Genomic DNA, 26,543 nt, shown 5'->3' with positions numbered 1-26,543 from the left:
CACACAAACACACACACAGAGCTGTGAGCAATGGGCCCCTCACACACACACACACACACACACACACAGAGCTGTGAGCAATGGGCCCCACACGCACACACACACACACACACACAGAGCTGTGAGCAATGGGCCCCACACGCACACACACACACAGAGCTGTGAGCAATGGGCCCCTCACACACACACACACACACAGAGCTGTGAGCAATGGGCCCCTCACACACACACACACACACACACACAGAGCTGTGAGCAATGGGCCCCTCACACACACACACACACACACACACAGAGCTGTGAGCAATGGGCCCCTCACACACACACACACACACACACACACACAGAGCTGTGAGCAATGAGCCCCTCACACACACACACACACACAGAGCTGTGAGCAATGGGCCCCTCACACACACACACACACACACACACAGAGCTGTGAGCGATGGGCCCCACACACACACACACACACACACACACCGAGCTGTGAGCGATGGGCCCCTCACACACACACACACACACACACAGAGCTGTGAGCAATGGGCCCCTCACACACACACACACACACACACAGAGCTGTGAGCAATGGGCCCCTCACACACACACACACACACACACAGAGCTGTGAGCAATGGGCCCCTCACACACACACACACACACACACAGAGCTGTGAGCAATGGGCCCCTCACACACACACACACACACACAGAGCTGTGAGCAATGGGCCCCTCACACACACACACACACACACACACACAGAGCTGTGAGCAATGGGCCCCTCACACACACACACACACACACACACAGAGCTGTGAGCAATGGGCCCCTCACACACACACACACTCACACACAGAGCTGTGAGCAATGGGCCCCTCACACACACACACACACACAGAGCTGTGAGCAATGGGCCCCTCACACACACACACACACAGAGCTGTGAGCAATGGGCCCCTCACACACACACACACACACACAGAGCTGTGAGCAATGGGCCCCTCACACACACACACACACACAGAGCTGTGAGCAATGGGCCCCACACACACACACACACACACACACACACACACACACACAGAGCTGGGAGCGATGGGCCCCTCACACACACACACACACACAGCTGGGAGCGATGGGCCCCTCACACACACACCTGTGCGCAATAAGGCCCTCATTTGCACCCGCTCAGCGTTGTGCCTGCCCTGCCCGCTTCTGGAAAGTTTGGAGCGGGTGGCGAGTGCCAGTGCGGGTGGCTTTGGCTGCACGTCTCCGCAAGGAGCTTTCAGGGCGAGTGCGGAAGGTGTGTGCGGCTGGAATTTCGCCGTTTTGTCCATCGGAATCCCACCTTCTTGGCCGCTAGAGTTCTGCTGTCCCGGCCGCCGGTGCTGAGGGGAGGTGGCGCGGGCAGGGCGGGCGGCTAAACCCACCCGTAGCCGTGAGTTTTCTGCTTTATTGTCTATTTTGAGATGTGTTTTCTCTTTTGCGACCGGAGAGCTTTGGTGGCCTTGCTGCTTTAAAGCGCAGTTGTGTGTAGCATAAATTCTAAAATAGCAATCTGTGAAGCAACAACAGAAAACAATACGTTTGGTTCCTTGGGTTACAAAATTTTCAGTCTCAGTTCTTGGAGACAAAATGACGTCCATTGGGGTGAAGGAGTGCAGCTCAGCAGTGGTGAGGGTCTGGGAGCGGCCGCGGGGGGGAGGGACAAACAGCCCGGTGTGGGGTGGTGTTTGGGTCACTACTTGGGCTTAGTTTTAAGATGTTGCCCTTGAGTGTAAAGCTGTCTGGGGATGGACTGTTACAGTAATTCTCCTCTGCTTATCACTTTTTAAAGTCTGTTGAGTGGAAGCAGGATAAGAATAGACTAAAGGCCTTTTCCAAAGGTTGGAGGGAGACACTTGGGTTGGAGAGACATTCCAGGAATACTGAAAGAGAGAATTAACTCCTGATAAACTTTGGAAGAGGGATTTGTTTTCTTTCTGAAAAGCTACTACTTTGAAAGAATTCTTTAAACACACGTGACACATTTACTTGTGTGAGGTGGGAGGGCTTGGTGGTGGTACATTACATAGGCTGCCTTAGGCTCTGACTTGCTTTCTTCAGTAAATTTCATCTTTTAAACTGGGAGATCGACTTGTACTTGCTCTGGGAAGGCTTTTAGTGCTGGGTTTCAGATATTGCTACTAGCAGAATATTGAAAGTTGAATGAGCCTTTTTAATCTTTTTTGTTGGGGTTTTTTTTTTGTGTGGAATATTTGTATAATGAGTAATAAGAAAACAAATAAGGATGTACTAATGCATATATTCGAATCTTGCCTCTGCTTTATAGATGATAGGGGCCTGAAATTTTATTGACTTATATAAGAGTATGCTATTGACAGTTTATTGTATGTGTTGTATTTTTCTCTTTATTATTGAAGTGCAGGAGAGGGAGGGTTTCATGCAGTTTTGAGAACTGGTTGATCCATCCTGATGCTTACTAAGTTCCACTGGTGATAGATGTTTATCAAATCATGATACTGCATTACAGTTAAGGGCAGTTAGTTAATCTGTTTATCAGCACTTGTGTGTGCTTTGTTCCTTCAAGAGCTGTGTATTCTGGCAGGGAGTTGTGATCACTCCTCTTGGATGTTTTAAGGAACTGGCTAATTCTGTGCATGACTGATGTCCTCTTGCTCCATGTATAACTGCTGTCTTATTTGCCATGTTGTGAGGCTGAGATAAGGCAAAAGAGAAGGTTACACGATTACAGAATGGGGTAGCCACTTTCTCCTTTTGAAAACCTTGCTTTCTTCTGGTTTAATATACTGCATACTGCTGGAAAGTCCCCTGTTGCTAACACTCCAGCAAATTGTGCTAAGTGGGAGGTTTTGTTAAGTAGTTTACCTTTAGAGCTTTCACTTGCTGTTACGTTTGGGCATGTGGAAGGAGTTTTCTTCAGGTATCAGAGGCCAATTCACAGTTACTGCAGTGGATTAAGTCTGGTGCTGGTGTGCATGGGACGTTTTTTGGAGAGACAATTAGCGAGCCACAGGTCACAACTATAGGCAATTTCTGTTCTACTGCAGTCTTCAGCTAGCTTGCCAGAGCATGAATGTAATACAGATACAATATCTGCTCTTGGTTGTAACCAGAGCTTAGAGTCTAGAGAGGAAACCCTTAACTGAATTCTTCAAATGTAACTGTGACCTAAAGCAGTGAAAGAAAGCTTAATGGAGCTCTGCATCAAGCCTGACACCTTTATTGAAAAGGAAATGGTTTCTGGAATTTTACTGGCCAGAATTCTCCCTTACACATGTGCTGTGTTTGTCTCAAAGTGTGTTTATTTTCTGTTTTGATTTTGGTTGTGGTCCAGTTCATCAAGGCAGTCTTCTCCTAGATGAACTTGTATGAGATAAGACCTGTTTGAGCACATGGAACTTGAAATAAACCAGTTGCAGTTACGTTGTTAGGGGAAAAAAAAACAAAAAAACAAACCACACTAAAACTCAACAATCCAGTCCATGGGTATTCATCTATGCTCTATTAATTATACGAGCAGAATCTTGGACATGCTTGGTAGGAAACAGTTAAAGTTACATAGTACTCTGAGGAGTTTGAACCATCTTAACCAGGTGGTTGGTAACACCTGGAGGGGCAGTGATAAGCCTCAGGTGTAGCAGGTTGAGCTAATTTGGTCAGATCAGCAGTGGGTTAGGCAGTAATATAGTACTGGGTAATTCAGCTCTGAAGAAAATGGAAGGAGATGGAGACAGGCAAAATGAAGAGAGTGCAAAAGAAACCAAAAGGTGAGTGAAGAGGCTTGCAGGTGTGTAGTCCCCTACTGTAGTTAAATTAGCAGCCTCAAGAGTCTTTCTGGAAGAGTGGAAGGTGCAAAGAGGCAGGGAAAGCAGCATAATATATGTTAAATGTATGTTTGAGTAGAGTTTGTAACTTTTTCTCCACAAAAGTAGTAACTAATAAGGTAAGAGTGTGACTTTTGACATGAGGTATAACTACTTGACTTGATCTGGAAAGAAATTAAGTTTTATGGTAGAAAATGGATTGGAAAACAAGCAACATTGTGATATTACTTCATTGCCCATTGGAGGTAAGTTTTCAGTCCACAGGAATGTGTTTTTTCACTATAAACAAATATTGTAGTCTAGGTAAGTTTTATTAAGCTCATAAAAATGCACATAGTAATCATAAATGCATATAAAAATGCAGCAATGACTGGAAGACATACATACATCAATGTAGCTTTTTTTCCTTGGAAAGTATAGAGTCATTATTTAATGTTGACCTTTGTAGTTTTTTCATGGCTCTTTTTTGTGTGAACAGTCATTTTCCTCAAAAGACTTCTTAAGGTTTCATGAATAAAGCTACTGGTAGAAATAGAACACATAAAAAACCTGTTGAAGATATTTCCGTATACCACAAAATTAGAAGCAGAAAATACATGAGTACGTTTTTTCATTTATGGTTTGAAGAGAGCAGGCTAACAGTTATAATCAGTTTACCTGGAGTATATAATTTATATTGAAAACCATATTGACTGCTGTAATGCTGAAATTCTAATGTTATTCCTCAACTCAGTCAGTATTCAGTTGCTCTCCTTCAAATGAAATATCTTCTGAATTGTGATTATTCAGGATTAACCTCCACCTCAGTGGATTCCTGGGCTGTTTTTGTGTCCATTTATGCACTGTCCTCCTTAGGCTTTTTTAACACCCTGCCAGGAAGAATTCATATACATGTTGAAGTGACAGTATATCTGGTTAGTGTTCCTTAGACATGTGTATAAAAAACACTTTCGCTTGGTTTTGTGGAAAACCAGTATGTTTTGTTCTGATCCATATTACAGGTGTTAAAAAAAAAAAAGGCAAAATGACAGGATCAGTACTTTAAACTTTCTAGTAAAGACTGTATTTGAAATCTTGTGACACACAAGTTCATTTCTTGTGAAATTTGAAGCATGTCAGTTTTTATTTTAGTAATACTTTCCCAGTATGGTACTAAGAATTTTGCTAGGGTTATCAGTGGGAGGGATTGGGTTGCCAGAAGGTTCTTCACACTAGGCTAAAAAAATCTCCAAAGAACACACTTTGGGCTTACCCTGGAGTAGTGTGGTGAAGGACCTGGGTAACTTTAGGTTAGGCAGAGCTTTGGAAGGTCTTTCCTTAGTGAAACAGTTTCTTGACAGTAGGTATTTAATATGAAGAACAGGATGTCTTCGCCAAGAAGAGCAAACAGAAGCTTTCATGGAATTAACAATCTACTTATCCTTAGTGATTTACAGTATAAGTGAGTTGGGACTTTGGGTACAATAATGAAAAGAAACTGAGCTTCTGTTGAAAGGGATCAAATCTAGAGAACATGCTGCAAAAGGGATTACATCTAGAGAACGTGCTGCATCATTTAGTACAATTTATAGAAGAAGAGTTTAGCTAGTTAGCAGACAATCTGTTCCCAAGCAAATACTTATTTTTGGGAGTTAATGGAGTGAATTTGACTGAAAAGAATCCTTGGGGGTACATTTAATTCTTGCTGTGCAGTGTGGACAATAGATCAGCAAAGCTGTACTCAGCTGCGAATGAAACAGGTGGTGAGGCAGTGCAGTGATTATTTACTCTTTTACTATTTAAAAATCTCACTTTTGCATTTGATTCAGCATTTTGTTCTCACTCTGGAGTTAACTCTGAACCAGGATTAATTTCTGAACCACTGCATTGCATCCTTAAACCATGGCTGGAATGTCTCTCCCAGGGGTTCCTCTTCCTTTGCAGCAGAATCGCCATGATAAGACCCCTTGGTCTTCTCACAGGGAAGAGGCAGTCTCACTTTGCATGTGAACTTCCACTTGTCCTGAGGCTCTTGAAGGACTGGGAACATGTTCCTTTTGTCTACAGAAAGGATGTTGGGTTATCTTTGTTATCCAGCAATAGATGGCTTCAGGGAACTGGCTCTTTAAAATTATCACACCTTTCTGGAGATCCACTGGAAGTAATTAGTGGCTCTCCAGGGTGCTTTGCCTATATGCGTTTTGTGTTGTAATCCCCAGTGGAAAGCGTTGGGAAATCTGAGGCTGAAAGAAGCTTGAAGACTTTTTAAAGCCTTCACCCTCTGCTTGGGGAGAGAACATTAGGATCCACAGTGTGAATGTACTTGTGTGAACATAGGCAGGGGAAAAGGCTTTCCATCCCAAGTAAGTTTGGACAACAGGGTGAACTTGTTTGTGTATAATGTATCTCTCACAGCCTCTAAGTGCATCTTTCTTTGCTTTTCAGTTGTTTGATAAAGCATAGAAACTGAAAACGTCTGGACACGCATTTCCAGTTGTGCTCTCTCCTAGATACATGAGTCCCATGTAATGTATCAATCAAGGAGGGGAATGTAATTTGTTGAATTATTTTTTTAACAGAGTATAACTGCTACATGCAAATCTTATTCTTTGTGGGGAAACACAAAAGGTGGAAAGGATTTTAGGTGTGCGAAATAAAAGCAGGTTTCAGAAAATAAAGCAAAAGGATTTAGGATTCAGCTTTGCCTGTGAAAAGCTAGAAGAAGATACAGTTATGCAGCGCCAAGGACATTAAAACAATGGTTAGGATTTCTAGGTTAGGCCTAGATAGATTTTGGAGTTGCAAAAAAATATGCTTAGCAAAATAGATAAGTTTAAGCCTCATAATAGGATATTGTGTATTGTTATGTCAAGGCATAACAAGCCAGTATTGTATTTAACAGTTGTACGTGTGCTATTATGAATTGGTTAAGACAGCTGTCTGTAACTTTTAGAAGTATGCTGATTGGCTAAGAAGCTTTTAAAAATGCTTTGCAAACAGGAAGTTGTTGGATGTCCTTGGCAGCGTGAGCTTTGTACCAACTCTGTCTCAACTCGGTGTGTGAGACTGGTAATAGAATAAAATAATAAAAGGCTCCTGGAGCGCCTGACCAGGCTCCCTGTCCCGTTTGTTGATGAAGACACCGATACTCTTCAGCAATTTCTAGCCTGAAAAGTTGTTGGCCCACTAACGCAACCGGGGGCTTGTAATCACAAGCCCCGGCGTGCCCTCGGGCAGAGGAGACGCAGCGTTGGCCTCCATAGCGTCCTCGCTGGACGGCTCAGTGGAATCGGCGTGGGATGGGTGCGTGCGCTGGCTCCTCCTCAGAGGAAGCACGTCGGGCAGCCGGTGGATTGGGCTCGCGTTAGCCCGGAGGCAAAGAAGGCGGGAGGGGCTTCTGGTATGGGTTCCAACAGGTTTATTTGCGGGAGGGTCCAGGGACCAGAGCGGCCCTTGAGAAGACGCGGGCTCGCCCCTTTATGGGGGGGTGGAGCAAGGCAGGGAGAGAGAAAACAGCCAATGGGCTACAAGCAGAGGGGAGGATACAATTTTTCAGAACAAATGGGGAAAACAGGGAGGCAGGAGTCATAACAGGGAACCAATTAATAACTAAAAAAGGGAGAACTTTCTGGAACAGGGGGAGGTAATTTAGGATTGGGAGCCACCCAGGGGGAGGTAACCTAGATCTCAGTGATCTCTTCTGGTGACCGACATTTGATGGTTTCAGCCGGAGAGCAGGCTGAGCCACCCCAACAGCCCACCATATGCTAAAGAGAGGAATGAACCCCCTCCCCAATACAGAAAGGTATGCTGTCACCCAATAGTAAAAATAAAAACACCAGTTAAAGTGCCTGTAAGAAGCTTGTTTAATAACTTCAGGAATAAAATAAATGTGCATTGGCATATCTTCGGTGTGCAGCTAATGGGCATCAAAAAGTACACTCTTTGGTGCCTTCACAATCTAAAACTCCATGAGGCTAATGAAATATTTTATCTATTGCCAGTGCTGCACTTACATGCTCAGTTCAAAGTCTTCCTTTCTGCACTGCACCTTAATTAGTGTGTTAATTGATGTTGCTAAACCTCATCAAGGATAGTTTGTTCTCTGTTCTTTATGTTTTCAAGGAAAAGCTGCGTAACTGCTTTCTTAGTATCTTAAAAATGTTTGGAGAAAATGATAATGATTTTTTTTCGGTTCTGATTTCAATCAGACCAGCCTACAACAAAGCTTTTGCTTTGCCACGACAAACTTTGCTCTTCAGAAGGACAATTATTTTCTGAGAGGAATGTTGGCTTTTCATTTTGCAATTTTATTTGGTTTTGAAGTTGCAGTGTATTTAAGTTTGAAGTCCCTCTAAGGGAAGCTAGTTTCTCCCAGAGAATACAAAAGAAATGTAATGTATTTGTGTAGTTTTTACTGCTTAGGGGAGAGACTGGTGTAATGAAGATTTCCCAGATTGTAAAAATCTTCTGAAATGCGTATGATACTTGTGACAGTAAGGTCTTCTCTGTGCTAGGTGTTGATTTTTTCCTTATGAACTGTAGGCATTTACTATTGCTGAGACAGCTTGTCCTCCTTGTTAGCAATGTTACAGCCTCAAAGAAGACTTCAGGTTCTCAGATCCACTTCCTCGCACTTGGAAAAATTACACACGTGCTTGACTCTTTCCATTATATTTATTTGAATTACTGTGTTTTGTATTTGTGTTAAGGAGATCTTACCAGGAGCTGGTGAGGGAGATGCCAACAGTGAGTGTACTGATGGTTGAGACCATGTTAATGGCTTACAGGGATCTGGATTGTCTTTGGGTGGAATAGCTGTGAGCCTCATCACCTACTGCTGAGACTGACTGAGAGGCCTTTTACTTACGCATAAGGTACATATGGAAAAGTGCTGCTTCAGTGCCAGGAGAAGAAAATTCTACCCGTTTTCTCATGGAAACAGAAGTCTTACTAACATTGGTCAAAATGAAAGGCAACGGTTTAAATTCACTGCTGGCATAGCACTGTAGTATGAATTCCAAATACCCATCTGAAATATAACATGTATTTATTCCAAAGTAGCCAATACTACTTTCCTTAATAGATTTTTTTTTTTTTAAGACATCTAATGTAAATAATACAAAACTCTGTTTGCTGTTATGAAGTGGCCTAACATAAATTCCTGGTGTTTATATCCTTGGTTTGCTGCTTGTGCTTTGAGGATACTGTTCTGAATTGGGCCTCACCAAGGAATGCTTAGAGCTGAAGAATCAGGAGGGGAAGTGTAAGATCAGAAACAGTTTTTTCTCTTTATATTAAAAGAACTTGCATTGCTGTTGACTTCGAATAAAAGGGAGTACTTACAGATTAAGAGATCCTTCCCAACCTGAGCATGCTTTGTTGGAGAAGAGCCACACCTTTCTACCCTTCTGATTTCCCACACGATCTGGTAACACAGAGAATTTGTCACCACATGCTGATCTGTTACATAAAGCCTTTGGCACGCATTGGTTTCAAGTTCATTCTCGTATTTTGAACAGGGGGTTGGACTACATGATCTCTGGAAACCTCTTTCATTATTCTGTGACTGTGGCACAATTTACATCAAGCTCTGTGTTTGTACTGCAATGCTGGAGCTGATGTAACTGGGAAACAGGATAAAAAGTTGTTGTAATCTGTCTCTGTATCTGCCTTGCTTATCAAGACAGGAACAAAACTACTCACAGCAGTATCTCACTCATAAACAGGGGCTCTGTATTGCACATGTTTGTAGTGGATTCCAAGAAGAGAAAGTAAAGTTTTTCTGGAAACTGCGGAATAAATTTTATAAGCCTAAGGAACCTTATGGTAAAGAGGGGAAAAAAGAAACTGCTGCTGAGAGGTTTTGTCCTGGTGGAATGGCTGGCATTGCCTTTTTATTTTACCTTTGAATTATTACTGCTTTAGGCATAGAGGAGTTCTTTAAATCAATAATGTTTGCACCAAGTCTTGTAGAGTGTTTCATTTTGCATAGGTCGTGTAGTAACAAAGTATGAGTGAACACAGATTTAAATAAAGAACACAGAAGCAGCTCAGCAACTGGGGCAAAGGAATAATTAAAATACTCAAGTCAATATGAATTAGTTCTTGGGACCAGTAGTGAAAATTCTTGACCTTGACCTTCAATCCAAAGAAGAAAAAATAGATTTTTTTTTTTTTCTTTTTTTTTTTTTTGAGGGGAGGGAATAGCATCTCCTAGGGTTGGTTGTAATGTGATGATATAAAATTGTCTGTTAGCAATTTAAGCTGAAGAGTCAGGAAGGAAAGCATAGAATCAAACCCAGTTTTTTCAGATACCGCATTAAAAAGCCAACCCATAGCAGATTACTTCAAATAAGAGTACAGTGTCAATCCATTGATGAAAACTGGATTTCTTCAGTCTTAACCGTTGTTTATTATGTGGACAAGATAATACATCATATGGGTACGGAACCAGGGAAAGTTTTATGAAGTATTTTTGTGTAGGCACAGGTGTACATGGAAGGCTCTGCATTCTAGATCTCATCCCCTTCAGAAAGTGTCTTAGTCTTTTCTGAAGTTTAAATAGGAAAAGTAATTAGTCTGTGCGGTGACTAATGCCTTGTAATTACTTATATCAATTAAGTAAGAATAATAAAAGCCTTTGATAATAGATCATCATTGAACTAGTAGTAGTGCCATAAAATGTTGATAAAGGAAGATTTGCTTTTATTTCATGGCAGCTGAACTGTAGAAGTTGTTTTATGAGTTTCGGATTACTCCAGAATAGCTATGCCTGTCTGTGTTCATATTTGCAGCACTGCAGAGGTCTAGTTCTCAGGCAATTTTTGGTCTACATTAACATTAGAGTGGGTGGAGGCAGTACTGCTACTTCAAGGAAGGCTGTGATAATTAACAAGTGTGGAGTAGTTTTACGGAAGGACTTGATCCTTCTACAGTAGGATAAAAAGAACTACTGGATCCCAGTATCCCAGCCTCTATTGTACCTTTGTCAAACCTGTCTCTTACAGCCTGTTGATGTTCAGCTGCAGTGAGATGCTTTTTCCTTAATCCATTTAAACTTGTGGAGCATTGTGGAAGAGGTTTTTGCTTAAAAGGAAGCTGTAGCTCTATGGTGTATGGTATAATAGAAGATAGATTTGTTGTTTCACAGATTTAGAGTTTCCATATGTTTTCACTGTTAGTTGCACTGTATATGGTGTATATATGACTGTTTCAGTAGAAAACCGTACTACGGATTAAAAGAATGATCTGTGAATAGCTCACAGCAGAAATTACTTTGTGTCTTATTACAAGTCAAGATAAATGTTATTTGAGCTTTAAGGTCTTAAAAGTAAGTATTAAAAAAACAGTGGAAATGCTGATCATGGTTGGAAGGGCTCTGAAAAATTAAGGGGCAAGATCACAAGCAATCTGCTGAAACCTTATGGTCTTTCTTGGAAATTTCCTCCTGTTTTCTAAACACCACTCTGCAACTGTTACCTGCTGAGCCTAAATTGGGGTGAGGTCATAAGATTTCTCGTCACTATCACCTCTTTCCACAGCTCTTTTTCCTTCCTGCAGTGTTTCCTTGTTCAAAAACATCCTCTGACAAAATATTCCCCGCCCCCCCATCCCATGAAGGCTTTCTAGCAGAGATATTTTTTGGCAAGTTTGAAGTCTGTGGAGGAATACTTGCTTACAAGGCTGTTTGTTTATTTATTTTATTTAAGGTTGCCAATCTTGCTTGTTCGTTGTCAACAAATGAAGATGGAACGAAAATTGTCCAAATGGCAGCTAATCACATTGAGACTTTGTGCCCACAGGTAGGACTTGTTCAATTCATTCCCATTCCAGTGCCCTCACCATACACTATGTTATTGTCACATAACACAGCTGTTTAGTTATGTTCCTTTTGTCTAAGCTTACATTCCATTTACACAGCGTGGCAGATGGAGACCAAATGATAAATGCAAATACTTAGGTAATCTGTTTGTTTTCTCTGTAGTTGACATAGCAATGGTTAATAGTATGTATTGATTGGGAGTTCTGAAAAGCTGTAAAAACTGTAATTGCAAAAATATGCTGCTCTGTTTCTGAAGTCAAACTGATTGAACATTGTAATGTGAAAAATAGGGAATAATTAACTCTTGGAAAGCAAAACCTATTTTGACCTTTAACTTGGAAGACATCACTTGATTTGGTTTTTGCTAATGTGAACAGGAAAGTGTGAATTCTTCTGATTATCTCCAGTTTAAAAGCTTGAACTCTTGTTGTAAGGAAATTAATGAAAAAAAGCACAGATACAGTTTTTCTAAGATGTTAAGTACAGAAAATGTGTTCACTTTGTCATGTTCAGAGTTACAGAGATATAAAAACTTGTGCAGTTAAATCTTTTAGAGCAAAGATTTTACTGATTTCTGTGAATCTGATCTGTGTTGCAGCCTTGAGGCTGCATAATTTCAAGATCATTAGTTCTTTGAAGTGTTCTTACCCTTTTGTGGTAAATGTAGTTGAAATGAAAGATGAAGAGCAAATATTAATATGTTCAATAGCAAGTTTGAGAAGTCCATTTCATGCCTGTTGAATAAATGCAAGTCTTAGTGGTTTCTGTCAAGGAAATGTACTGTTCTGAAAATGTCACAAATCAGTGTTTTCTCTTGAATAATTGTTTCAATGTCTGGTTTAAAAACTTGAAAAGTTCTGTATTTTAGATCACACTCTTATGTGATTTAATGTGTTACTGGATTTGTAAGAAGGTGGCTTCTTCCAGCTTCTTTGTTTCTCTGGGGGTCAAGTGCACTTTTATAATGGATTGTTAGGCATCTAGATGCAGCTTTTTAATTGAAATTGAAACCTACATATCTGATACCAGAAATTCCTAAAATCAAATTTTGACTAAAATATTGATTTTTTTCTTCACAGCCATTTAAGTTTCTAGGCTTTTAATTTCCTATAGTAAAATGAAAGTTTCTTGAGTTTCTTTCTTTTTGTTTGTTGGTTTGTTTAACTTTGAGGTAAACCATGGTGAGTTAGTTGATGATCATAGATCTGTCTAAAAAGAGAATGTGGAATGCACATGGTAAGATTGTATTACTACTAATGGTGTGTTCATTGTGCAGGATTCGCTGCTTTCTTAGATAAGGACCATGCCCTATCAAAGCAATCCACATTTTACCGAAGTAAGAAATAGCATATTAAGGCTCCTGCATTTTTTCAGTAAATCAGATTATGCCATATCATTTAAAAACCCTCCATAGGGAAAATAATCATCTCTTAAGTTCCCTGTGAGGCATATCAATTATAGTTCAGAATGAGAAAATTCCCCAATGCTCTTAAATCTTCAGAGTGAAAAGAAAGGTATTTTATGTGCTTTGCAAAATATTTCTTGAAGGGAAATGCGCTATGGATTGAAATCTGAGATAGTAGAAATACAATAGAGCCTCCCCACCCCAAATGCCCCAAAAAGTATGAACCGAAAAAAATTGCTAACACCTACAGAAAACACCTTGGAGTCTTGAGAGCAAAACTTCCTGTGGAGCACAGGGGAAAAGAATTGGCAGTTACAGAATTGGCAAATGCTAGAGGAAAGCCTTTTGGCTTTTGTTACATTAATCATACTCTACTGTAGGTAAAATGTAGAGGGTTGATTCTGAACTCTTTTGTTTGTTTTCTCATGTGAAATTATTATCAAATATTTTGACTGTTAAACAAATGAAATAAGCTGGGCATTTATATTAGAGCCAATGCAAAACACATAATGATCCTGGAATGTCATGAATGTTCCACGAGAAATTAATTTACTGTTAAATCAGTAATAGTAGAATAAAAAAATAAAGAGCTGGTTGCATATGATTTGATGAAGGAAGAATAATTTCTGTTCATATAACTCACTTTTGGTTGGGAGAATTGGGTGGTGTTAGGTAAGTACAATCTCCAGTGTCACTTGTAGTGGGAGTCCATATTACTGTCCTGGGGTGCCAACAAAATCTTGACTTCAAATGAATGCATGGGAAAGAAAGAGAAGGGAAATAACCAACAAAAGCAAACAAGTTTTTGTTTTTGAATAGCAAGGCTATAAATCTGTAGAGCTGTTTTGCTAATACCCGTTTTGGGTTTGTTACCCTTGTGCTTCAGTTCAGTGGTGTGTTTGGAGAAGACTGTGGTTGCTCTAATAGTCCTCTGGAACACCTGGTAGATGGTAAACCTGTGTCTTGGGGTGACCTTATGATGTGTATCCCATATCACTGCCTATGCCCAGAAATTAATTTTTGTGCCTTTCTATGCCTCTAAACTGAGCCTGAGAGGGGGAAGGAAAAAAACGGAGCAAAACTTTCTCAAAGCAGTTTGCAGTTTGTTCAAGGTTACAAAAAGATAGCAGGTTTTTTTTTTCCCCCATCTGGGGCAGGGGAGCGAGGAAGCACCCGGCTTGCTGCTTTCCAGTCAGTTTTTGGCCAGTTGTTTTCAGTTTCTTGTTCTCCGGAGAGAGACTGAGAGTTGGACTTTGCATTTCCTTCTCTGGAATTCCGGATTTTCTCCCTTTTCTACTGGACTGCTTGATTGCTGTAACATCAGAGCACATTGGGAGGACTTTCCACCGGGCACAGAGGGCCTGGCCCCGGCCCAAGCCCCAGCTCCGAGGAGACCAAAGGGAGGACTCGAACACTTTCCCAGGATTTTTCCTCTACAGCGAAAGATTTTACCATCTAACATTATTTTCCTTCCCATGTGTTTGTTAAATAAATATTTTATCTTCTTCACTTTCCTTCGAGGAAAATTTATTTTTTCCCGAACCTGGTGGGGGAGGGGTGGTTGTGCCTTCTCTCAGAGGATATATTTCTAAATTTGGCCAAACTGGAACAACCTGTCAACAGAGAGATGGAAAATTAATCTCTGGTTTCCCACATTTAGGGTAGCAGATGAGAATCTGGCTTCCCTATCTAAATTCTTCATAGGTTTTTACATTTTTATGGTCTAATGAGCTTTCAAATCCTGAGCTGCCACTTTTGAGAAGAATGACCTTGAGCCTAAAGCTGGAACAGTTGTGTCAATGTGGAGATCAGAGGTGGGTGGTTTTAAGGCAACAGCAAAGGAGACCTTCAGCATGTCAGAGGGCTCTGCCTAGAGCCTTTTCATTAGCATAAAGATCCCTTGAAAATTGTAAGGAGCAGGGGGTTTGGGATATTTTAGAATAACTGTATCTGAAACAGTGAATTTTAGGCTCACTTCCTTTGAAAGGGAGCTCTCACTGGATCTTGCTGCTAGTTACTGGAGTGGTACAGGGTGATTACTGGAACATCATGAAAGGAAGGAAAATGCAGCAAAAACACACGAATGTTCATGGTTTAGCTTAATCTTTAGATGGTGATAAAAAAAATGTTTGAAACTCATTTAATCCCATGGAATATTTTACCAGATATTTTAAAGATGATATGTAAGCACTGGTATAAGGAGAACCTTGGATCTTAATATTTTGGTGAGCTCTGTCTTTCTCTGAAGTATTGAGAGATAGAAACCATGTGGTTACAAACTGAGGTGAGAAGCAATTCTATGTAACATGTAACTAATGAAAAGTGCGTAACACATGGCACCTTTGTGAAGGATTCAGCTGTAATTTTGAATGCCATCTTTTCTCGCTGCTTAGAACTTAATATGCTACTAGTAGTTTTTAATATTGGCTGGTATATGGTAAACCACTAAATACAGAACATGGTTTTTTGGCTACAGAAGTTTTGTAAATAGATCACTGTGGTAGTTCAGGTAATGTGGAGGGAGGTATTGGGGTAACCAAGATGCTGAGCTGATCAGTGGGAATATATTCATACACATCATGTTTCCAGACCGTTGAAATACTGATCTGACAGCTGTCTTGAACATTTTGTATTGGGCTTGTCCAGCATAATTCATCTGTTTCTTCAATGCCAACATGACAGTCTGGAACTGACTGCTGTATTTTGGTATTGTAGAGCTGTTTCTCTATTGACAGCTGTGTACCTGTGGTGGTGAGAAGGGCAAAACCCACCAAGCTTTGCAAGAAACCAGCCCCTGCAGCCTTCCTTTCTTCCAATTTTAATAATTTCAGTACTGTTGTAGTGAGGCTTCCTTTCCTATCTTGCTAGCAGACAGTATTAAGCCCGTCACGTGTCTTTCAGGATGATGTGAAACGGTCTGTGTTTATCAGCAAATTTAGAAATACCACAGAACCAAGAGTTGAAGGATTGAAGAGTCTTTTGGAGAGTGTGTGTGTGTGTGTCTGCAGAAGGGATCCAGGCAAAGCATCTCCATTCCAGTCCAGTAGCCACTTGCATTCTCTGCTCATAAAGTACAGTGATTGCCACCAGTTCAGTGTAAAGTGTCATGGAAGCCTTCAGCAGCCCAACAGTGACAGCACCGTGCCCCACACTCACAAAATTCCAACTTGAGAAGCTCTACTCTCCAAGCAGGGCTTATGTATTCTCTGCTTGCTTTCTTAGAAAATGATCATAACTTTGTTATGCTTCATAAGTTTTGCTTAAGCTTTAATGTGAATGCCCTATAATTTTTTTTCTCAAAATTAAGCACTGTATTTGTGTTTTTCTGTTATGAAAATGAATGGAGGAATTTAGCTTTTCCTTTGAGCTATGTGTTGATTTACACTTAAATTGTCTAGCCCTTTTTTGTTGAAACAGATAAATGGATATTATTTCCTTCCGTGTAATTTTTTAGAAAGTAGGTACTAGCAAACATGAAAATTCTTGTTCACAAAAATGAGACTTGATAGCTAATCAGTGGGCAGGATCTTTTCATGTGTTGCGTTTTTCAGGTATTAGAGCTTATGTATTTTATGATGGTGTGGATTTTTGAAGCTAGCAATTCACATTTCCTATGTATTTACTCTTTCATGAGAGAAAATCAATCATCCATTTTGTTATTTGCTTTGGCACATTAAATAGTGGGGGACACCGAAGAAGATTTTTTTATTAACCTCATAAAAACTCTTCACCAATATCACTTTAATAACCACAGTTTCATCTTCTTGGTTGAACCATTTGTACGGCATCTCCTTTTATCTGTATTAATATTATTTCCTTCAAATACAGGGCAGAAGTAATGGGGGAGAACATGGTAAATCAGTGAGTTCTCTACCATCTGCTTTAAAAAACAGAAAACAGATGTTAGTATCCAACAGTATCAGACTTCTTGGGTATCATCTCTAGCCTTTCAGTGGAGAGTTTAGTTAAGAGTATGTATTGTGCCTTAGTAATGTTATTTCTAAAATGAAAGGAAAGTTACTCTGGTGAAGTTGTTCATGTAGGTTTTCACCATGTTGCAAAGTTCACACACAATGCTGCTGAAGATAATGAAGATTTTGTCATTAACCTTGGTATCTATGGTAGACTTCTTGAGCAGTCCTGTGTTTAGTTCCTTCTCATACATCCTGGTTCCACAACCAGTTTGGTCTGGCTTACAGCATCAGTGCTGCTGGAGACTTTCCTGCCTCCCTGCTCCCAAGCTCTCATTTCTGCCCCTTCTCTCATGAGTAGCAGTAGCAGTCACATAGCTGCTCAGCAGTCTGGGTCAGGAAACTGCTGTGAATCCACCTGGGAAGCAGGAAGGTTAAGTTTTACTTCAGGTCAGCTGCCCAGTGTAGTTTGCTGTGTGGATGCCTCAACAGGCTTGCCTGGCTCAAGGGAAGGAGTGAGGGCAGTCTAGAGGAAGAGCAGTTGCTGCTTTTGGGGGCACTGCAGACTTCATTAACTGATGCCAGCTTGACCTGGCAGTGGCACAGCTTTGGTGAGAGAAGGCAATGTCCAGTATTAGAGAGCTGCTGTTACTGGCTACCAGGAGACACTGCATGGAAAAAGTTGTTAGTCTAGTCCTCAGCTGTCACAACAACGTGTGACCCTGTTTGGATGGATGCGGCTCTGTACCATCAGAGCAGTGCAGTGTTCATGTGAAGGGCAATCTGTGCTAAAGGGGCATGTACAAAGCCAGCTTGTCTGGCTATACGGCAAGGGCTGAAAATGGTACAAGGAAAAAATCTTTCTTATATCCTCTAGTATAATGGACTGACACTAGTATTTGTAGGATGTTATCTTGCTCCATTTATGGAAATTGAGGTTTGTTATTTTAAAAACCTTGTAGCAAGCTTATTGGGATTCTATGAATCATAAAGCTGTGAAACACCAAAACATATTGGAAGGTACAGTACTTTATGCTTCTGTACAAATAGACTTAGATTGCTTTGGCTTGAACTTCTCCAACAAACAGTTTGAAGGGGGGAAAAAACCCCCCCACTGTTACTCTTAGGTTCCCCTGAAAGTCTCATGCTGACTGTGACTGCTTGGCTCTTTTATGATAGTACTTGGAGAGAGAACAATTAACTACAAAATGCCTTGAGGTCTTCAGTCTTAACTTTCATCCTTCAGTATCTGTTGTGTTAGAATAGAATCCTCAACAAATTCTCAATTTGTAATATTAAACAAAAATGCAAACCCTGAGTAGCCTCAGCTTCTGTAACAATAGAGAAGCTGTCCTGTTTTATCCTCTTCTTGCCTCACCTGCAGTCAGTGGACATAAGACATGAGACTGAGTTTTTAAAGTTGCTGGAGGGCATTTGTGATAGATTCATGTTGCACCAAGATGCTATGAATGTTTTATAAACCATTTATTTTTCCCTTTGCCCTTAAAATTTGAAAGGATTTTTCCTGGAAAGGTATTTCTTTTTTATCTCTTCAACTTCATCCTTTTTTTCTGAATTTGTAAGTTATTTTGAGATGCTACATTTTTTTAGTGACGGTCCTACAGCTATATGCCAGGAAGGGAACAATGGCAATAAAGTATCGTTATTAGAGACTTGTGGTAAAAAACCTACTGAGTCTGGGGAGGAGGGTAGTAAAGCTTAGAGTAGTACAAGACAGCAAAATAATACCACCGTTAAGAGATGGAGGTTGACATGGTTTTTGGAAGAGAGGGGTGTACAGCAGTAAAGAGCTGAGAATGTAAATAGCTGTAGCATGCAGTAACAGAGAGGTGTAAATAGCACCGGTTGACAGGGGCTCATTGCAGTAACAGAGAGGTGTAAATAGCACAGGTTGACAGGGACTCATTGCTGTTGTTGAAGGAAGGAGCTAAAATCATTGATCCACAGATCCATCTAGCATGGCTTTGTTCTGTGGCATTGTGCATCTCTGTTACCAGCTTTACACCTCACCTGGAGATGTTTTCCAGCTGGAACACTGGCAGTGTGATGGGGATCCTTGTGGGTGCTCAGCACTCTGCACTCACCTGGTGTTGGGTTTGCGTGCTAGCCCAAAGAGAGCCCGGACGTCTAGCCACAGACCGACTGCACTACGGCAGGCACACACACAAAGAAGCAGGCACACGGGTGTGCTCCTCACCCGAGGGAGCTTCCCCTTGAACTGAATGTGAGCGCACGCAGGCAGAGGTGAAGAAGTATAAAAAGAGGGGACTCTCCGTATGGATTGCACGCTGAGATTTATCCAGGTGAAGGGACAGGGACGAAGAGCCAAATTTTTGACAGGGTCCAGAGATTTTATATTGGGGATAGGGAAGGCAGGGAAAAGGATTACAGCCAATGGGATATTTGACAGGAGGTGGGGTTGAGGGTAAGGGAACCAATGGGAGCCGTACATAGGAGGGACTTAGGGAAGAAACCAATGGAATGTTGAGTAGGACAGAACCTTCTAGAACTATTACATTTAACTAAGGGAAATGAATATTAAAAAACTTATGCCTAAAACCGGGAGGGGAAGCATGAACCAATCATATAAAAGTATGCAAATAACTGAAGAGAGAGATTGTGGGTTCTCACCCTAACTGCAGTGGGTGGCTGAACCTCAGGGCCTGAGCATCACAGACTGCTGGTGTTGTGTTTAGGGCTCAGGGTGGCTTCCAGTCGCTTGCACCGCTGCGACCTGGGGATGTAGGTGAGGAACAGATGGAAGCACTTCGTTTGGCAAGCACTGAGGGACGTGGATGAGGTACACATGAGTTTGGTGTAGCTGCACAGTTGATAGGATGGGCTGTAAGGTCCACATTCTTGTGTATGCCTCTGTGTCCCATGAGCTGCAGCTAAGGAACAAGCTTTTTGGAGGTTTGTACTACCTTCTGCATGAGCTTGGAAAGCAAAGGCACAACAATTTCTTTTTATTCCCTGCATGCTTACATTTTCCCTTTGTGCAGGGTCAGACTTCAGTGATTTGGGGAAATTCTGGCACAGCTCTGAGGGAGGATAATAAAGGAATCATCTGGATACAGTCCTGAGCAGCTGGCTTTGGGTGCCCCTGCTTGGGCAGGACCAGATTGACCTCCAGCAGTCCCTTCCAGCCCCTGCCATTCCATCAATCTGTGGAGTATCTGACCTGGAGAGGGGTGAAAGGGCAAATGTTACCAATGTTGGCTGATTCAGGTCTCTGAGCTTCCAGGATTTTAAGAAGAGCTTTTAAATGATTTTATAGAACTAGCATGAAATTCAAGGCAATGGATGACTACCCTTCATGTGTTTTCATGATTTCTTTGTGCAAACTACAATGCTATAATGTCATTAAATGTGGCAAAGAGGTGATATGATCTGCAGGGGGTTTTTCTGTGTTACATTTTGCATTTATATTGCAAAAATATCTGGCAGTTTGACTGCCTGCTTTACTTAATTCCTAATTAAAAGTAATTAGGAAATGTGTCATAGCAGCTTTAAAAATAATAGTAAAAGTAGCAAGTACAGCAGCAGTTTGTTTCCTTCCTGTATCTCTTATACGGCTGTGCATTATTGTTGACATGGAGGCAGAGTCTGATTTACGCTTCTGAGTTAGAAAAGCTTTCGTTTACGTCATAAAGCTGTTGCTGCTCTTGCAAACACTAATTCCAGGTGTTTTTTACCAAGCTTATTTTCCCACCAGTATATCTTTACCTGGTGAATTGATGAGAATTAAATTTCAGTTTTCAGATAAGGTCATGCCATTATCTGTGTCATGGGATTGTAGTGCTTTCAAAACTATTCTTAGGATTTTGTAGGCTACACAGACAACTTGATGTGTACTTGTAGATCATTTGGGGTTTGTTAAGAGCTCCATGAAAACCTCAGTGGTGTCGGTTTTCATGTTTTGTTTCCCAAATGTACTGGTATTGGCACCCTAGCAGAAAAAGATGTGGACAATATGTTTGGCTAGGATGCCATAACCTTACTCTGAATTTTTGTTGTAATCGCTAGATTTTGCTTAGCAGGCTGTAGCTTCCTGAGAGCTCAGCGGGGCTGCTTAGGGCAGTGTGACTCGGTTGCATCACACGGTCCATTTCGGACGATCCTGTGATCTTGCTCCATCCTGCTATCAGCATTACAACCAGTGATGGCAGAGGAGGTGAGAAGGGTCTCTCATAGGGGTTTGAGAGGACTTTAATCACATCTTGTCCCCTTGATCCCTAGAGGCAGAGAGACCTCGTGGTCTGGGTGTTAGGGGGGTTTTGTTAGGGGCTCAGGGGCAGTCCCTGGGCGGCGTTGGGGTACAGGAACCAATAAAGACAGCCTGAGAGAGTGGCCAAGGCTAAGGGCAGGGGAGAGCAGGAGGGGGAACATGGCATCACAAAAGCAGTGGGTTAACAGACTACCACAAATTTTAACTGTCCCTTTCAGTAACTTCCTCGAATATTGAACTGCTATCCTGTGTAGCTTCTGACACCCAAGAATGGAAATGAGACCGGGCTAACAGGGTGGTAGTTCTTGTCCTGCACAAGAGCATTTGCTCTAATTGACCAGACAGTAAGAGGATGTACTGTAGAAAGTGTTCTGACCACAAGACTATAATAAGAACATCAGAACAAGCCCACATGACTTTGTGTGTAAAACCAGTGATGGAGCCCTGTTTTCCTGGGGTTGGCTGAATGTGTGCCTGAAGATAGGAATTCCTTGTTCTCCTTTGCTTGCATGAATAGCTTCAAGTGTGGTGCTCAGCTGCTGGCTGGGGTTAAACCACAGGTACTGAATGTTCCTACTTAACCCAAGCAGGCTCTTTCCCTTGCTGGTCATGCTGTAAGTGATGACAAACACATCACCTGAAGTGTTCTGGCACTAATCCTGCTAGAGGAAGAATCTGGTCTGCATGGGCTGTTGGCTTATTTGTCTGTCCACAGTTGTGTTGTGTTGAACTGGGAGAGAGGAGCAGCCCAGGAAGATTGGGGTGTTTGTAGGGTGCAGCAAAGAAAGCCTTAGCCAAGGTCCTTGAAGCCTGCAGTGAGGGGCCAGGAGAATGGAGTGAGGCCTTGGGAGAACAGGAGAGACCTCCAGGACCAGAAAGGGCATGATAATGTTTGCTGCAGCTTACATCTTTGACTATGGCAGAAACAGGTGAAAAATTGGAGCTTGTCTGACTGTGTGAATGACATGGAATATCCTTGAGGGTGCCAGTGAATCCCACTTTTTCACCAGATTATTTCTACTTGTTCTTTCCACAGGCACATTATGGATTTTCAACCTCCATGTCCCTGTCTCTGTGTAACTCTCCTTAAAGCTTTCTGCTGTCTATTCAGTAATTTGGGTTTTTTTGTGAGGTAGAAAGCTTGCTGTTGGCTTCAGCTCTTCATTTCTTCCGCTCCGACCATACTGTAGCTCATAGATGTTACAGGAAATTTAGGGCCATTTAGATAATTAACTAAAGAAGAGTTTTGTTTGTAATGGTGATGGTTTTGTTAGAAATCCCAAGAAGGAATGAGGAACTAATTAATAACGATTTAGTAGGTTGTTTGTATTTTCTTGTTGCTGTTTTGGTTGGGATTTTGCATAACATACTTTTAAGATGTACATGAAACAATAGTTGTGTCATACATGTTGAGGCTTTACTGATGTCTTTCCCCCCCCCAGTTTATAAATGTAATCCATATGTGTGTTCATCTTACCAAATATTCGAGGACTGTAGCTGTAGCGTAGTTACACTGCAATTGTTCTAGTTCCAGTACAGTTTTATTTCATCGCTCTGAAGTTTGGTAAATGGATGAATAGTCCATAAGGACCTTTCTGTTTTATATGCATTACATTATAAATTGGACTAAAGATTTACTTGAATGTGAAATCCAGTAAGCAGAAGGTTAATGACATAAGCTTCAGTTTTATGTTGTAATTTTAGTATGCAACTAATTTGATTGATAATTATGGGTGTTGTATTTAGACACGGGGGCTTTCTATGTTGAACACCTTTTGAGATCAAGTCCTTAGACTGTGTAAGTCCCTGGAGAGTTTTCTTTATGCCTGCATCCTCTGGGAACCTGTACCGTAGCTGTGGGAGTGTGATGTGTGCTGCATGGCTTATCCCAGTTTGATCAGCAAACCCAGCTATCCCCAGTGGGAAGAAGCTTTATCCCAATGTAGTTGGTACTATTGGTGTGCTGTGATGGAGCATTTACACAGCCTAAGAAAAGGTTTACATCTCTAAAAAACTTTGCTGCATGAAGAGGCTTGGAACACAAAGGTAAATATGTTTATAGTTAACTGTAGGTAGCTGAGCTCCAGTTCTGGATGGAGCACTGTTGAAGATATGACTTCCACTGTGTTTTGTTTTGTTATTTCATACTCAAAACCATTGTAAGCAGAACTCAATGGGGTTTCTTTATTTCTTCTTGCATGTATTGGTAAGTCTTGAGGATTATTTTAGCCTTCCATTTTAAGAATATGCTTATCTTGAAATTAGAATTTTATTTGAGAATGCATTGCTCAAGGCTCGATAAACTTGGGTGAAGTGTTCTGTGTTTTCTGAGAAGAATCTAATTGTCCCCCATATAAACAAACTCTGTCTACAAAGGAAGCAATTGTTAAGTTAGAACATTCAAACTGCAGCTAAAATTATTTAATGTATTTGCCCAGTGCTATGATTTGCTGGGTCCTAGGTGAGATCCTGGATAATGGGTGTATAGCTATACAAAAAATACAGTTTGAGGAAAAGTGGTTTTTTGGTTGAGTCAAAAAAATGCACTTTCAGTTCTTGAAATAAACTAGGAGATTTGTGCAATCCACCCCCATACTTTTGAATATCCTGTCCAAAACCTTTTGTGGGTCGCTTACAGATACTGTTTCCAGCAAGGCAGAAACAGAAGTGTTTATTTGTTCTCCGTACTTGAGTTTCAGTAGTGCAAAATAGAGAAAGTGAGAGTAACAAAAATTATGATTCCATGCACATCAAACACCTGCAATCCAACCTGCAAAAAAAGTCCAATATATTTTGGGTTCTGCTGTCTGCTTCACTTGTCAGGTCAGGTGAGTAAGTTCGGGAAGGAAAGAGCTGTTGGATGGATTTAAGAATCAGTCTTTTTAAGTGTTTGGCCTATTCTGTTGTCTGTCTCCACATAATAAATAGACTATCCACCTAAATGTAAATATTGAATATTTATCTGTGTTTTCAGTTCTTTTGTGCTTTTTGTGACATTTCAAACTAAAATAATGGGAATGCATGTTCTGCAGAAGGGTTACAAATGCATTCAGAAATGTGCATGTAGTCCTTATAGAAAACCAAAACACAGATGTGTACAGGGGTAGGAGGAGCTTTAGGGGACTGTGTGTGTGTGTGTGTTTGGTTTTGTTCCTGAAAAGTGCATTGTGCCTCTCAGCAGGGCTGGGCTATGTTGGAAGGTATGCTTTTGAGTGAAATGACACAATTTGTTTTAATAAAATACAAAAAACTTATCCAGTGTAATAATAACATTTCTGTGTATCACTGGCAGCCACTGCCCTGGCACCAGGAGATAAAGCCATGCAGAATTTTGTTTAATTTCTTGCTTGGTGTATCAGATCAATAATGTTTGTAGAATTGCTGGCTTGCCCCCTTGCCCACAGTTCTGTTTGTTCTTGAGGGATTGCTTTACCTGTATGCTCTTAATTTAGTCACAAGTTCCTTGGCCAGTAGCTTCTGATAATAATGTAGAAGTTAAATCTTCCCTTAATTGTTGGTATCAAGAAGGCCTTTGCTAGATTTGAAGGTGAGGTAATATAACTCTTTGTTCACAGGTTTTTTTGGAGTTTTGAGTTGCCTCGTAATCTCAGCACAAGTAAACCCATCTATAACTTACCAAACTTATTACCAAACGTAGTCAATTACGTTCACTGTTAAATGAAGTGCCTTGAGTGAGATCCCTCCTTCCTGCTTTAAATTGTGGGAAAGGAGAAAGAAACAGAATCTTAGTAAGTTCTTTAAGTACTAGCTCTGCCAAAATAGGAGTTGCAAATAAGACTTTGAAATTTCAGTCTTGTACCATAATTTGTCTTAACTGTTTTCACCACTGCATTTAGTATTTTAGGGATTGCTGAGTTCTTATATTGCATCATTGTTTCTCGTTGGATTTTTGAATCTGTCTGAAGCAATAGATGTGCTAATCTTGAACATAATGTGAAACTTCATGGTCATGTACCACCTGTACACTTACCTCCTCATAAATATCACTACTAGATAATGCTGCTGAGATAGCATTTTCCAGGATATTGTGAGGAGAGGAGTGGGCTTTGGATGGAAATTCTCCTATGATCAGAAATGGATGAAAGTTTCTTGTGGAGGTGCAATCTTGCTTTGTCTTGGTATGTCACTTTTGATATAATGATTAAACAATCTCCCTTTATTCTGCTTCCACTTTCAGCTGTTTTCAGTGGGGGCTAGATTTCACCTTTTGAATTTACAAAACAATTAAAGTTGGTTTTATTAACAAATACAGCCAGGAATTTATTTACTCTTGCAATGCACTTAGCCCTTGTGTAGAATGTGTCTGTATTGACTAGAGCTGTTATCAACATGACCTCACTTTTATTTATTTATATTGACTGAAATGCATTTTATGATTAAATATGTTGTATACAAGATACTCAGCTTTCAAAGCTTTTAAATTATTATGGGTTCTTCATATCTGTGTTATTGTAATTGCTTTATAGGTCAGATGCCAAAGCAACAGTGTCACATATCCTTGCACCTTTTTACCATTATAGTGGGGTTTTTTTGCTTCCAAGTTTGTTTTTTGAGTTAGTAGTAAATAGATACACTTTTTTGCAGAGCTTGGGTATATCTGGATATTTAAGCTCTCCCACTGTGTTAAGAGAAATACAAGGCACAGCTTGACAGAAATAAGTTCCCCACAATTTTGTGTTAAAATAACACAAATAGCAGACTGCCAGCATGTTTCTGTGGTTTTTTTAGAAGGACCCTTGTGTCCTAGTAGTGACCTAGGAAATCCTGTAATGATGTTGTTGCATTCTGTTTATGTTTCTATTACCTTTCTTAGGTTACCCTGGGGAAGTGAGTCACTCTTGCCCCAGATGGAATTGATGTCAGTATTTATCATACAATGATTCTGTAACTGCATTTCAGAACAAGAGTAGTTCAGGTTGGAAGGGACCTTAGAATGTCTACAGCCTTTTGCTCAGAGCTGTTTGTTTCAATGCTCAAACTGAACTCTGGCCTTTCTCTAAACTTTGACCAATCAAGTGTTGAAAACCCTAATTTTAAAAAATTTGTTCTTAAAGGTGCAAACCCTGCACAAACTCTCTGGATGACTTGTTCCACAGCTTGACTGGCATTGATGTGAAATTGCTCGTGTGCATCTGTGCTGTGTCTCATCAGCTCCTCCCTCAGTGTCTGACTGCTGTCAGAATACCCTTCCACCATGCATAGCTGTGAAGAGCCTGTCTCTGCCATTTTGGTCATCTCCTATGTGTTGAAGGGCTATCTTAGGGCCCTCTGAAGCCACCTTTTCCCCAGGCTGAAAAAGCTCAA

General features: G+C 40.9%; 1 protein-coding gene across 2 annotated transcripts in view; it reads left to right on the top strand.

Annotated features, from left to right (window-relative positions):
- Positions 1–26,543, top strand: part of CTNNA3 (catenin alpha 3) — a 437,555-nt gene that overhangs the window by 267,494 nt on the left and 143,518 nt on the right. For both annotated transcript variants that reach the window (XM_048310542.1, XM_048310541.1), the window contains exon 10: positions 11,541–11,633. In XM_048310542.1, coding sequence (XP_048166499.1) covers positions 11,541–11,633 — 93 coding nt within the window. The remainder of the gene's footprint in view (positions 1–11,540; positions 11,634–26,543) is intronic.

Source organism: Corvus hawaiiensis, chromosome 8, assembly GCF_020740725.1.
Source record: "Corvus hawaiiensis isolate bCorHaw1 chromosome 8, bCorHaw1.pri.cur, whole genome shotgun sequence".
NCBI lineage: Eukaryota > Metazoa > Chordata > Aves > Passeriformes > Corvidae > Corvus > Corvus hawaiiensis.
Note: the sequence above shows the minus strand (reverse complement) of the source record. Positions and strands in the feature narration are given on the sequence as shown.